The sequence below is a fragment of the Talpa occidentalis genome, unplaced genomic scaffold, assembly GCF_014898055.3.
Source record: "Talpa occidentalis isolate TD23 unplaced genomic scaffold, MPIMG_talOcc4v2.1 talOcc4.8, whole genome shotgun sequence".
Taxonomy (NCBI): Eukaryota; Metazoa; Chordata; class Mammalia; order Eulipotyphla; family Talpidae; genus Talpa; species Talpa occidentalis.
The window spans coordinates 107188980-107203740 of NW_023605194.1; the positions used below are offsets into that span (position 1 = coordinate 107188980).

At 39.4% G+C, this 14761-nt stretch overlaps 1 protein-coding gene across 8 annotated transcripts in view; it reads right to left on the reverse strand.

The window, feature by feature from the left end:
• DCLK2 (doublecortin like kinase 2) overlaps positions 1 to 14761 on the reverse strand; it is a 135925-nt gene that overhangs the window by 61827 nt on the left and 59337 nt on the right. For all 8 annotated transcript variants that reach the window (XR_005122631.2, XR_008550043.1, XR_008550042.1 and 5 more), the window contains exon 3: positions 2443 to 2545. Coding sequence is in view for 5 of the 8 variants with exons in the window: in XM_037497451.2 (XP_037353348.1) it covers positions 2443 to 2545 (103 nt within the window). In the remaining 3 variants the exon portion in view is untranslated. The remainder of the gene's footprint in view (positions 1 to 2442; positions 2546 to 14761) is intronic.

Consider the following 14761-nt stretch of genomic DNA (forward strand, 5'->3'; position numbering starts at 1 on the left):
CTGTTAGGGGGAAATAATGTCCTGAGTTAATCCCATACAGGCTTTGTGGACCCCACCCCCACTCCAGACTAAAGCCATCAAGACATTGGGAAAGACAAATCCCATCACCACCAAGGGAGGGTGGCTGGGACCTGAGGATGGAGTTGGGCAGCCAGGTTGGGTATAAAAACCAAACACGTGGGCCTTGGGCTCTCTGGCTCACGATCACTCGCCTCCTGGCTTCATGGCTCCTGGCTTCACCGCTCCTGGCTGGCGGCCAGCTCTCAGAGCGCCATTTGGGATTCCTGATTGGCGGATCGGGTAGGACTCATTTAAAACTTTGTCTCCCACTTTTCTCCCTGAGCTATACATTTCCTCATTTCCCCTTCCCTTGTAAATAAACCTTTTATTAACCTTTCACGTGTGCCTGCAGTAGAGCATTGATAAGTCCTTTTAAGCGCGCGGGTGAGGACCCACAGTCAGGCACCCCGTTTTGTATCGGGGTTGCTCTACAACAGTACCTGTGGCCGAATTAGGTCTGAAACTTGCTTTTATCATAAAATTTTATAGCTGATGGTGGTATAATAATGTCAACAACAATAGCATTAGCATATACTATGTAACAGGCACCCTTCTAACAACTTGGCACGTGTTAACTGATTTGACCCTTACAGAATTTTAGGAAAAGGCACTATTATTTTATTTATTTATTTATATAAGAGCTGGGGTACAGAGGGTGAGAGAATTCACCAGAGACAGAGTGGAAACAGAAGAGGCAGACGGACCTAAGACACTGTTGAGCGGAGCAGGGGGTGAGGCAGGAGAGGTCTGCCACCGTGCAGGTTTCTCCCTGGCTGGCCAGGAATCGAATCTGCGCTGCAGAGGCTGCGGACACCTTCACAGCGCAGTGCTCAACCTGCTGCACCACCGGAGAGGCCCCAAAAGGCACTATTATTATCTCTCAGTTTGCAGAAGGTTAAGTAAATAATGATTGAGAGAGAAGACATCAGCATCTTTCATCTACTTCTGTCTATTGGAGTCCATTAATGGTCAATAATAACAAAAAACTAAAAATGACCCAACTAGATTTTGTAAATTCATAACATACAGGTGCAGCACTGGGTCTGATGCCTGGCACATACGTAGTGTAGTAAGTGCTCAATGAATGTTTTGTCATTGTTGTCCAACTTAACATTATAGTTTAGAACACAGTTTCAGTGTTTCTGCTTTCAAAATAACTAATACATCAAAGAAATATTAAGAAATGAAGTTAAGCTAAAGTCAAGAAAGATATAAAATATAATGTGTAAATGCATGCTTCAAACTTAACCACCCCTGAGGAGGGCAGAGAGCCTTAACATAGGTAATACAAAATGGAATTATCTGCAATTCTTTAAGGATTTTCCAGATATTACCAGTTCAAAGCAAGGCCTATCTAAAAGCATACAAGACAGAACAGAAAACAACAAAGAAATCTGACAGCAGTGAAAAAGAAAAAAGATAAATGAGCTTCAAGCATAAAGTAGAGAAATCAGCCCAAAACAAGTGACTGAGTGTAATTTGAAAGAATCACACAAGAAGTTTGGTGCCCCAGAATGTATCATCTTGAATTTTAAAAGTTTAAGGGCCTGGTAATGTGTATCTCTAATTCTGGGCTATCAGAATCACTGCATCTGGACAGGGTCTACTGCTGGGCTCACTTGAACACTCAACTTTCCTATTCCCAAATCCGAGGAGTGAGACTTTTATCACTAATATCCCTCTCCTTGTGAAAAATAATGTCTGTATGATTTTACCTCATTTATTGGATGAAACTGACTACTATCCACCAAAATAATCACTATTACTACAATAGGTTTAAAATTAATTCAATTAATTCAAGACAAGATGAAAAAAAAAATCCACAAGACAAACATTTGAAATTACTGATATTGCTAAATAGTTGAAAACTCTCTATATAGGTTACAATCAGGAGAAAGGGCTTTTCTTATTCCACCCATGAAAATGCTTTTTTTTTCTGAAAATATAAACAATGCATTTTATTGTTTTTAAAAAGTTGAAAACAAAACAATGAGGCAAGGAAACCTGAAATAACCACTATTAAAATTTAGTTATTATCCCTTTATGTATATGAAAAATATACTGCTGTTTCAGATTCAGTGCTATCCATATATTAAAGGTGGCATAGTCATTCGAAAGAGGGCAGGAAATCCACTTCAGCAGCAAAAAAATGTAGTAAAAAGAGACAGAACCAAATTCTAAAAAATGAAAGCTATGTCAATTAAGTTTTTTGTTTGCTTTTTACAACTAGGCAAAAACTTCCATTTTATTCTCTACTTTCATTAGTTCAAAGAGTACTGCTAAGCCCTCTTTCTCCAACATGCCAGACCACTCATCAGGCACCAAGGACTAAATCCCAAACCTCCACCTCAGGGTTGCTATATGGTCAATGAACTGCCTTACCACTGTGATCCAGGACAAAGTCATCTTGGGCATAACGGAATTTTTCAGGTCCACATGCAATAAAAACATCATCATCACCAAAAAAGTCTTGCAGACAAGTAACCTAAAAACAAAAATCACATTCAAGAAATAAATTAGAAATATTAGGTGTGAAATAATCAACAAATCAAATACATTTTCAAGCCTCTCACCTATAATACTGAGTTAGAAAGAAAAAGCTGTTAATAGCACATTTCCATAATGAACAATGATGTAAAAAATAAAAAAAATAATATAAAAAATAAAGGCTACCATCCCCCACGCCAAAAAAAAAAAATCACACATTTCCAAGCACTTTCCTCTTTGGAAATCACTTGCACTCACTTTCTCTGGACCTCAGAACAATGGAATGAGAAGTGCATGGATTACTTCTTTACAGGTAGAGTCAAGGACATAGATGCGTGTTTAAGTGATGTTTTCTACTTTCCCCAATCAATGGGAAGGAAAGCTGGGGAGCACAGAGATCTCCAGTGTCAGTATAGAGTTCTATTCTACCCTTCCTATTCCCCTGGCAACACACTTCCCAGCCGTGAGACCTAGGGTGCGGCTCTCTACCTCTGGTACGGTGGGAGGCATCTCAGTCCTCAGTGTGTTAAGTTCATCTCCATCATCATCATCATCAACATTATCATTTAAGAGAGGAAATTTGCTATGAGGCTAACAAAGCTTAAGTTTCAGGCCTTTCCAAGATGCTATATCTAAATGAGCAGTCTTAAATTCATATTCTTTTTTTTTCGAAAAGGGCCCCCATAATGTATTAGTTTCAGATCCACAGAATCTGAATCCATGTCAGGGAGCACATTTAGCCATTCACTCCAGTAGTGACAAGACCTGCCTTCCCAGACTTGGGGTGCAGATAGTTTCCACTTACCTATTTTCCTGGGCTGTATGATATCTCTTTTTAAAGTACTCCTTTCCCAATAATAAAGTTTTAAGAGATTACTGCCAGTCCTCACCAAACAAGACGTGGCTTCTGAAATTCACTGTAACCCAGCTCAGCTCATAGTGTCAAAGTCTTTTCAGAAGCATTTTGGACACTCTGGACTGCTATAGCAATTTACCACAGACTGGGTGGCTTACACAACAGAAATTTATGCCTTATGGTGCTGAAGGCTCAAAGCCTGAGATCAGGGTGCCATGTGGTTGGGTTCAGGTGAGGGTTCTCTTCAGGGGTCCTCACCTGGGAGAGTGAGGAAACAAGCTCTCTCCTCTCTCTGCTTACAAGGGCACTAAATAGGGCTCATTCTCATGACCTCATGTCATTGGAATTACTTCCCAAGGGTCCTACTTCCTAATACCATCACACTGAAGATTAGGGTTTTAATATATGCATTCTGGTGCAAATTAAAACCATAGTAAGACATAACCACACACCTGCGAGAATTGCTTATATCAGAAAGACCAGAAACAAGATGTTGGTAAGGGACTCTCATTCTCTGTTGCCAAGAATATAAATTGGTGCAGCCCCTATGGAACACAGGATGGAGATTCCTTCACCTCATAATGGAAATACTATTGATGTATGACTGAGAAACACCTCTCCTAGGTATTTATCCATGCGATGTAATTTTCAATTAGGTTCAGATTTACCTCATGTCATCATTACTCTTAAGAAATGATAGTTGTCAAATAAATAAATGATACAAATAAGATAAACACGTTTTTTTACTAATTTCATTCTATACAGTTGTACTCAGGACACTGATATATCTAATAAAATATTAAATAACTCCTGTCACCATTCAGCCAATACATTTGTAGTGAGCATTTATCATACATCAGGCACTATTTTAGTAGAGAAACAAAATAAAACAAGTCCTTAGATTTTGATAGCAAAATGGTGGTTATCACAGGGGAAGAGTGTGGAAAAGTGGATGGGACAAGTAGAGGGGATCAGTTGCAGGTTGGTAGATGGTAAATGGATCTTTGGTGGAGGGTGTGGTGTGTTATTTACATTGATCAAGGTGTGAAGCTATACTCCTGAAAGTGTTGTAAACCAATGTTACAGCAACTGAAAAAAAGAAAAAGAGACAAAAATCCTCGGCTTCATTAAGCAATATGAAAGGAAGCACAACAAAAATGCAAAAGTAAATTTTAAAGGTGTATGTGCTATGGAAAAAGATAAAGGCAGCAGAATGCAGAGTACTCAGTGGAAGATTCACTGTGAAGGTGGCATTTAACCAAAATATTAAAAAAGGCCAGGGAAAAGGCACGTGACTATGTGTGGGGAAAGTGTTGTAGGCAGAGAGAACAAAATATGCAGAAGCCCTGTGGAGAGATCAGCCTTGACATGTACACAAGAAATATAGTAAAGAGGAGGAAGAGTCATAGAAGGGGAGGAGATAGAAAAGGGGAAAAGACAAATGAAAACACTGATTTGTAAAGAATTATGCATATTCACTGTAGCATTACTTACAATAGCCAAGATATGGAAACAACCTAAGGCCTACTAATAAATGAATAGATTAAGGTGTGGTATATATAGTCATGCATCACTTAACAATGGGCATACATTCCAAGAAATATAATAGGCAATTTCACCATTGTGCAAACATCATAAAGGGTAATTATACAAACCTAGACAGTACAGTCTACTACACTAGGCTATATGGTATGGTCTACTGGAACCACAACTGTACATGTGGTCCACTGCTGAGAAACACATTATACTATATGAAATGAAGTACTACACAGCTGTGAAAAAGAATGAAATCTTGCCATTTATGACAACATGGATGGGTACTAAGGGTATTATGCCAAGTGAAATAAATCTAAAACAGAGAAATGAATACCATATGATTCACTTATATTGGAATCTAAAAAGCAAAACAAATTAAAATTAAAATCACGGAGACAGAAAATAGATTGGTGGTTATCAGAGGAAGGAAGAGTTGAGGGGGTAGACAAAATGGGTAAATGTGATCATGAGGTACAAACTTCCAGTTACAAAACAAGTCAAGAAAATGCAATGTACACAACATGGGGACAATAATAATACGGTATTACAAATTCAAAAAGAATGGTATGCTTATTGTGATGATCATTTCACAATGTATACAAATATTGAATTATTATGCTGTACATCTGAAACTAAGATGATGTATGTTAATTACATGTCAATTTTTAAAAAGAAAGAGAAGAGGAGGTAGGGCAGGTGGTGCAGGGCCTTTTATCCCTTTGCTAAGCACCTTGGCTTTACTCTGAATAAGATGGGAAACCATTTGAGCAGAGGACTGCCCCAATATAATTATATTTTAGCAGGATCACACTGTGTTCACAGTGCACTGTAAAGGGCAAGATAAAGAGCAGCACAGTTGGAAGGTATTGCTACATCAGGCAAGAGATGAAAATGGCTTGTGCAAAGGTGTTAGGAGTGGAGGGAGTAAGAGGGTCATACCACCCCTGGGATATGGGAATATGACAGAAGACAGAAGGTTATGAAGACTCAAGGTTTTTATCTTGAGCCACTTAGAGGGCGGAATTGCCATTAAGACTGACAGGGAACAATGTAAGATAACAGACAAGTTCAGTGGTGGAGAGGAAGCTCATGATTTCAGATTTGGAACATTGACTATGAAATGCCTATTAAACACCCAGGTGGAGAGCTGGACCCACAAATATCTGAATTTCAAGGGAGAGATTTAGAATGGAGATGGAAATTTGCTATTCACCAGCAGATAGGCAGTATTTAAAATGCTGAGATGGGCTACAGTAGTGAATGCACAGCAACACCATAAGGCCAGAAAGAAGCAAAACTGGGTAAAACGACCAAGGAGCTGGCAAGGGAGGAAAGAAAGGAGACTTTGTACTATGCTGGGAACCAAAATGCTTTGAGGCATTTTGAGGAAGAAGCAATCGATTGGATCAATGTTACGAACAAGCTAATAAGACGAAGGCTGAGACTCTAGCATCAAATGTCTACTTATGCCAGGCATAAAAAAGGGAAAAGTAGTCCACAGTCTAGTGGTAAGGCGGACAAAAAAAGTAGTTAATTACAGTTCAGATGTTATGAAGGAGAAAGATGTCACAGAACACCCTGACTTATAGATATAAAGAAGCACAAGAACTACTCTGATGAAAATAGCATCCCATAAAGGAAACTATTCAATACCTCTAGAATATGTCATTATTTAGACATAGCTGATTCTATCTTCTATGCTTTTTAACATTATTCCTTATTCTTTAATTCTGGTAATTTACTTGTTAATTTTATCATAAATTTTTAAATCTGTAATTTATCCCTGAGGATAGCCCACATTCAGAGAAATACATATCAACATCATCAATAAAAACCTCAAAATATTCTTAACATTAATGATGAAAACTCTGTCAGTTTAGAAGACCTCTGAACGCTTTTAAATTCTTTAAGGCTCTTCAGGAGTAAGGGTGCTAGGTCGTTTACAGAAGCTACAAAAATGAAGAGAAAGTAGTAATTCAGCTAAGGTACAAAAGTGAAGCAGTCAGCAGGAGCTAATGGGGAACCATCCAACAGAGAAACAATACAACTATGGGAGCATATCTAAGCTTCCCAAATGAATGTGGGCCATTTAAAAACAGTAATTTTTCTATCCTTCTGTAGACAGATTAATTAGGTCGGGGTGAAGAGGTGGCAGCCGTAATTTCAGTGCTAGCTCTCAACAGATTGCCAGAATCACTTTTATCACTTTTTTTTTTTTTTACCCTTTCTCTATTCGGTCTGTGTGAAAGGATATAGAGGCAGACACAATAAGAACACTATGCAGGTGTTAGAAGCACATAATAAACCCTTTCCTCAAAGGAAAAAGAGGACACAGAGGCCCCCCCTTGACACTCACAGTATGAACCAGAGGAGGATCTCTATTTCCTGACCCAGCGGAAACAGTGCTAGTTCTTTCCCTTTACTGAGTTACAAAGGAGTTTGGTGGTTGAATTTCTCTAAGATCTCTTCTTACTATAAGATTCTGAAGTTTAAATATTTTCATTTCTAAGAAAAGCTTACTTATATATTTTGCAGACTGCTCTCAGAGGAGTTGAGTGCGCTTTTTTTTTTTTTTTAGAGAAAAAAAGGAATATTATTTTAAGTAAGTAGCAGTGTCAATTTGGGATTTCTTTTTGTTCAAGTGCCAGCTTCATATAGCCTCAAAGAAATCTTCAATGAAATTTCCTGCCCCTCCAAGTTCAGGTGTTCCCTTAAAACTCAGTAACTCGCCAAACACAGACCCTGAGATAAGTGCCTGGTTTTGTTTCTGGACATTTCACCGGACTGTGAGCTCCATACAAGCAGCGTTGTCTTGTTCATAACCATAATCTCAGCATAGTATATGCATCACCTAACATAATGTGTTCAATATATTTTCACTAAATGAATGAAATGCCTTGCGTCCTAGTTCCTCCAGGTAGCCCTCTACAGGTTCCATCTCACACTTTCCGTGAGTTCCTGTCAACCCATTATTTTGCAGGATTGTCCTGGTTTCCCGATTTATGATGTTGCTTTTTTATGCCAAGCCAATCTATAAACTCCTTGAACATATGAGTCAAATCCTAGAGCTCCTCATAGGCAATATTCAGCAAATTCTTAGTTGATCAAATTTTGACTCTAGAAACCTTAGGATTACTCTCTACAATTCATCTTAGAGCAAATGAGCTCTTTTACAAATTAAATCCCTTTCATTATTTCAGGTGATTTGAGAAAAAAATTGAGTAGTGCATTCTACTACTTCAACTATTTGGTAGGAGAGATTCAAAGTAAAGTAATTTGCAATTAAACATGCTTTTTGGTGCTATTCAGAGACTTGAGTTTGTATTTTAAATAAGAGTGTTGAGATAACTTCCAAACTGATTTTACTGAAAATTTCCAGGACCTGATAAAATGCAAAATAAACAAACAAACAAACAAACAAAAATCACTGGATCTCAGTGGGAGACTACTTTAAAGTGACATTAACTTGGGTAAAGATTGTAACATTCTTGAAATGTTTATCTTTCAAAATAAGGATCACAAACAATGGGATGATAACTATCAGGAGTATAAAACACACATTAAAATTATTGATGGGTTTTCTTTTCTTTTTTTAAAAAAGATTTATCTATTTATTCAAGAACTGGGGTACAGGCCAGAGGCACAAGGAGGGTGAGATAATTCACCAGAGACAGAGTGGGGAGCAGAACAGGCAGACAGATGGAAAACACTGCTGAGGGGAGCAGCGGGTAAGGCAGGAGAGGTCTGCCACGTCACGGGGGTTTCTCCCTGACTGGCTGGGAATTGAACCGGCACTACAGAGGCTGTGGACAGCTTCACAGAGCTGTACTCAACCCGCCGCTCCACCCTGGAGGCCCTTTTGTTTTTTTAGCTGTATGTGTACTTAGGTATATGAGAGAACAAAAATCCATACCTGTTGTTCAAATTAAATACTTTCAGTATTAGAGTTCGGCTTTAAAAGGCTGGTTCTGCTGAAGAGTAGTTTTAAAAGATTTTTTTTTTTTTCCTAGCACACCTCTAAAGAGGATTTCAAAAAGCCCAGAAAGGATTCAGTAAGTGGCTTATATTTGAAACTAAAATTATTGTGCAGGTAGGTACAGTTGTTTTTTTTCCCCTAAAAAATGATCACAAGTCATGAATTACTGAAAGGGAACATCACTTAATTTTGAACCCCCAAAGGCTATCTGGCCAGATGTAATTTTTCTAGTATGTAAACCAGTAAAAACACATATTCTGAGATGTAAGAAAAATTTAAATGATAGTTTAAATATAAAATAAATGATAAATCTAATAGCTGCTTAAGCCATTATCTATTGATTTTTAAAAATAAACCACCCTCATAGATATTTGAAAATTACAAATTCCTATTAACTTCACCATAATTAATATTATCCTAGAAACACACCACAATCACAACCCTTTTTTCCCCAGCTCTGTTTAAAACAAACAAGGAAACCATATTTGAAATAAAGAAAAGCCATTTGGTTCTGTCCAAAATGCTAGAACCACCACTAGAAAAAAAATTCACAAGCAGAGGCTAGGATTCTCCCCATTTCTTTACCCACTACACAGAAAACAATTAGCATAAATAGCCAGCTTTGTCCCCAGGAAATGCTGGCAGGCCTACAGTAAGGAAAGGACTCCTTTCTACTGAAGAAAGGAAGCTACTTAGAATAGCAGTGTTTTTCAACTTCCTGTAAAACCATTCAGTCAGGCACTCACAGACCATGGTTGCCATGGAAACAGAACTGAAGCTAAAAGATGACAGTACTTACAGTAAAAGACTTCTCAACTGCTTCAACAGACAACTCCCTACATTAGGTTGCTTCCATTAAAAATGAACCTGACCTTTCTACCATTGTAGCTTTCTCATAATAGTGACTACTCACCCATCAGGACTAATCATGTCTTGAGACCAAAGATTTGATTCTGGAATACCTTTATCAGTAGAGTAAGATCTTGAAAAATGAATTCATAGATATTTAATTACCAAATGTATTCTGGGAGGCGAGACAATGATGTTTCTTCCTATAAATGAAGTGATTTCTTAGACTCCTGATTGTTCCAGCTGAGAGGCTCAGTCTAAATTCCTACAGGAAAAAGTTGCAAATCACTCTAGAGTTTTCCAGCAAGGGAGGTAGGATGGAACAGAATTTTTAAACAATTTAGGTAAGGAAGCCAGAGGAAAACTATCATCATGAGTTTTCCTGTCATTCTAAAGAAGTTGGAGCTGTACATTTTCAAGAGGATGTGACCAGAACCTGAGTCAAGGCTCTCTAGCAGAGCCATCCTCAAATAATAAACAAAAATAAAGCCCTAAGTATTGTGGAAGAGGAAACTATAACCCAAAGAAAAAGGTAGCAATTTCTTAATCCAAATTTTCTGTTTCTCTTTTTTTAAATATTTTTATTTATGCATACAAGAGCTGGGGTGTAGGCCAGAGGTGCAGGGGATGAGAGGATTCACCAGAGAGAGTGAGGAGCAGAACAGGCAGATCTACTGAAATACACTGCTGAGGGGAGCAGTGGGGAGACAGAAGAGGTCTGCTGTGCCATGTGGGTTTCTCCCTGGCTAGGGATCAAACTCAGGCCTCAGTGGCAGGTGATAGCTTGATAGCACTGAGACTTTAACCCTTGCGCCACCAGGGCCTCCCCCGCCAAATTTTTGTTTCTAATAGAAAAGCATAGAATACCTATGTATACACTTTACACAGTAAGTCTCATCCACACATGATTTCATTTAATCCCCAGAACAACCCTGTCAAGTAGGCACTAGGATTCCCAGTTTACACACACACACAGGCTCAAAAGGTTAAGAAGTTTGCTCAAGGTTAGTGAGGAGCTGAGATTTGAACTCTGCCTGTCTGACTGGGAACATACTCTTTGTACTTGACTATATTGTCTCCTTACAGGAGAAAACAGTGATTTACAAACTATGAAAAACAGCATAAGAGAGCTTATTGAGATAATTCTGGAAAGTTTTTATACTTGTCTAAAACCCAAATAACCAGACCATTTTTCTCTGTCCTACTTTTATGAAATAAATGAATGGAAAATTTATAAGCTTCTCTTTAGGATTTATTCTTTTTAAAGATCAGCTCCTAAGCAATGTCATAGGGTCAGTACAAGTTCAAGTGAATCTCAGGAACTCTGAATTTGTCCTGAAATTGATATCTTCAAACAAACTGGCTAACTCTAAAAGCAAATTACAAACACAAGTTAGAATCATATGGTTTTAGGATAGGACTGCATTTGCTGCCGGACTGGAAAGTCTAAGCACATAAATATGCATTAATAAATAGTATGACCTTTAAGATTTTAATATAAAGGCAAAATACATTTTCCAGAAATTTATGCTCTACATACAAAATCCATCATCAGCTTAGTCTACCCTTTTGGCATTAGTTTAGCACTTGGTGAGCCCATCCAGGTTACGAACCTTTGAATCAATGCAAAGAGAACCATTAGTTAAGGTGGTGAGGAAAAATGAACGGTGAGTTCCATACTTGTTCTGGAAAACACCAACCTCAGCACTTTCAGTACAAACACCATTACTGGACTCAAATATAGTGGGCTTATTTAGGTTTTACAGATAAACCATCCATATATATAAATATATATATATTTAAATGAATCACTGCTGCTTTCTATGTTCTTTCATCGTAATAAAATTAATTCTCCCTCCATCATCATAATCTGAATCTTCACTTTTAATATCAAAAATTACACTCAATGACCCTTTTCACAGTCTTTTGACTTTTAGTGGGTTTAGGGGAGAGTATTTCAGGTTTGGGAAACATTAACTGTAATACAAGAATAAATTAGGTAGGAGCTAGAGACTTTGATTAGAAAGAAAATGAACTTTAGTGCCCAAATTTCACACCCTCTAATGACAAAGTTCCCTTTGCTTATTACCGAGCTGTAAGCCTGGCCAGTAGGCTAGATCTGAGTGCAAAATAAGTGGAGGCAGTCTGTGCTGAAGAAAGTGAGATTTTGGTTTCTACAGCTGCATCTATTTTCACATGACAAGGAATCAAAACGTTCATTTTCAAAACAACATAAATCCTAGATGAAAAGCAATGAGAAATATTTTTTCTCAGTACGGTCTTCTTAGCAAGTGAAGGTCTCACTTCCATAGGCGAGGAAATCATCTAAATAAGTGACATGTCTGTGGCTATTCAGAGAAAGCATGCCATTCATTCAAATAATTTAAGGCAACATTTTAAAAACGAAAGTGGTATTGGCTGAGGCAAATGCCACAGTTAGACTTTCCTGTTGAAATTCAGGGGACCTGTTCCTGAAACACAAACACTAACATACACACAAGTGACCAGCAAGCTGCTAGGAGAATTCAGAGCATGACAATTCAGAGCTTATGAAACTGTACTATACACAGATACAGCAGGGCAATAGCCACAAGGACAGTGCCCAGTAAAGGACAGGCCTCTGTGAGTTCTCACTGCGCGCACAACGGCAAGACCACTCAGGCTCAGGGAACAACACCAAAGGGGTTTACTTAACAAGCAGGGGAAACAAAGAGTCAGCAAGGCCACAAGTGGCCGGCCAGATATCTCACCCCAGATAGTGTCCTCACTGTCCAAAAGTCCTACACAAAAGCTGCTCATCCAAGATGGCGCCATCACGCCAAAGAGGGCCTGGAGCGCATGGCAGCTGGCAAGCAGTGAGCTAGGAACCAACTCACCGCAGCTGGAGTCATTCACAGGTGGGGCCGCTGTGATGAGGCCGAAGCAGCACCCGCCATAGTCTGAAGTCGAGATGGACAGCACTGGATGCTGAACCAGACAGCAGCAGAGTCAGCAACACTGGGAGGCAGTGCAGGATGGTCAACAGCTCTCAAAATGTGACCCAAAGTGCCAGTCACCTGTCAACAGTGCTGCACAGCACTGACCAATAGTGCTGGTCAGCACAGCTCACTAGGAGGCAGCAGTGTCAGAAACACCAGCATTAACAGCTCTTAGTGGGTTGTTGGCGCATACTGCCACCAGGCCTTCGGTGTTTTTTTCAGGTGATATCAGAAGCAGGGCTGGGGGGCTGTAGCCCCCCACCACTGCAGAGCTCTTTGGCTTCTCTTCTTTTTTGGGAGGTCAGGAGCAGAGCCCACCTCAGTAACACAGCACATCAGAATGTGCCTCCCAAGCTGGCTCCTGTCTTATCTCCTCTTTCCGGACCCCCCCCACGAGTCTGATTGGGCCATTTTTGAGCCTATGGCAGATTGGAACGTTCACCCATCAGCTCATAGATGGCACCTGCTCGGGCCATTCCATGATCCAGGCACCCAATCCACGGGCTTCTCTACCACCTGCAGCTGGAGGACACCACAGGCTGAAGCTGGCCCAGTGGGGCCCCAATCCTCCTCCTTGCAGCCTTGAACCAGGGGCTGCCTGCCCTGGGGTGGTGTGGCAGGGGAACCAGTGCCATTGGCCATCACTGCTGGCCTCTGCTTGCAGCCTGAGTTCCCGTGGGGCCACTGGTGGAGGGCAGTAAAAAGCCCACTACCCCCTGAGGCTTACACTGCCCTCAAGCAGCTTCTGGGGTCAAGCGCTGGAGCCCTGAGGAGGGGGGTCTTGTTTCAGTTAGATTCATGAGTTTATTAAGGTTCACTCTAAAAAATGCAAATGCCCAAGAAGAGTTATAGTTATTGACTGTGCACCCCTACTCCCATTTATGTGGAACATTAGAATGAAGGTAGAAAAAGCTTATTTTGTTGTTTCATTTTAAGGTAATTTATGTAAGTAATTTAACTTATGTAAATAATTTAGTATACTAAAGTGTATATAGCAAGTTAGGTCTGGCCCCCAGAGTTAACAAATTATGTTGTCATGTTTGCCTCAGATCCTTTTAATGTATAGAAATAAAACATAATAAAGTTAAAAAATCTCTTGTTCTTGATCCCCGCCCCCATTTTCTACTCCTCTCTCTCCTTTCTTCTCTGTCACCCCAGGAGAATACTATCAAAACTACCATGAGATACCATCTCACACCAGTGAGAATGGCACATATTAAAAAAACTAGCAACAACAAATGTTGGCGAGGGTGTGGAGAAAAAGGAACTCTTCTGCACTGTTGGTGGGAGTGCAAACTGGTCCAACCACTATGGAGAGCTGTGTGGAGATTTCTGGACCTACTAAACATAGAGCTTCCATATGATCCAGCAATTCCACTCCTAGGTATTTACCCAAAGGACACAGAAACATCAATTCCAAAGAGCACCTGCACCCCTATGTTTATAGCAGCACTGTTTACAATAGCTAAGCTTTGGAAACAACCCAAATGCCCAAAAATAGATGACTGGATCAAGAAGATGTGGTACATATATACCATGGAATATTACTCAGCATTCAAAAAAGATAAACACATGCAATTTGCAGCAATATGGATGGCGCTGGAAGGGATCATGCTCAGCGAAATAAGCCAAAAAGAAAAAGAAAAATACCGGATGGTCTCACTCATAGCAGGAATCTAGAAAACTTAAATAAGGGACCAGGAAAATGAATATAAGAAAGTGAAAATCAAAATCAACAAAAAACTATGAACCAGAGACACTTTTTGGGGGGTGGGGGGCGGGAGGGGAAGGATTGGGGTCAGAATGGGGCGTTTGCAATTGTATGGGGGAATATAAAAATAAAATTTATTATTTAAAAAAAAAAAAAGAATTCAGCATGGGTCCTTCCAATCCCTATTTTTTAGACCTTGTATTATATATTCATAGACAATCAGGAATATTGTTTAGTATTTTGTAAAAATTTTGTGTAAGTTTGCAATTTGCATTTTTCACTCAGTATTGACTTGGAAACCTACTCAG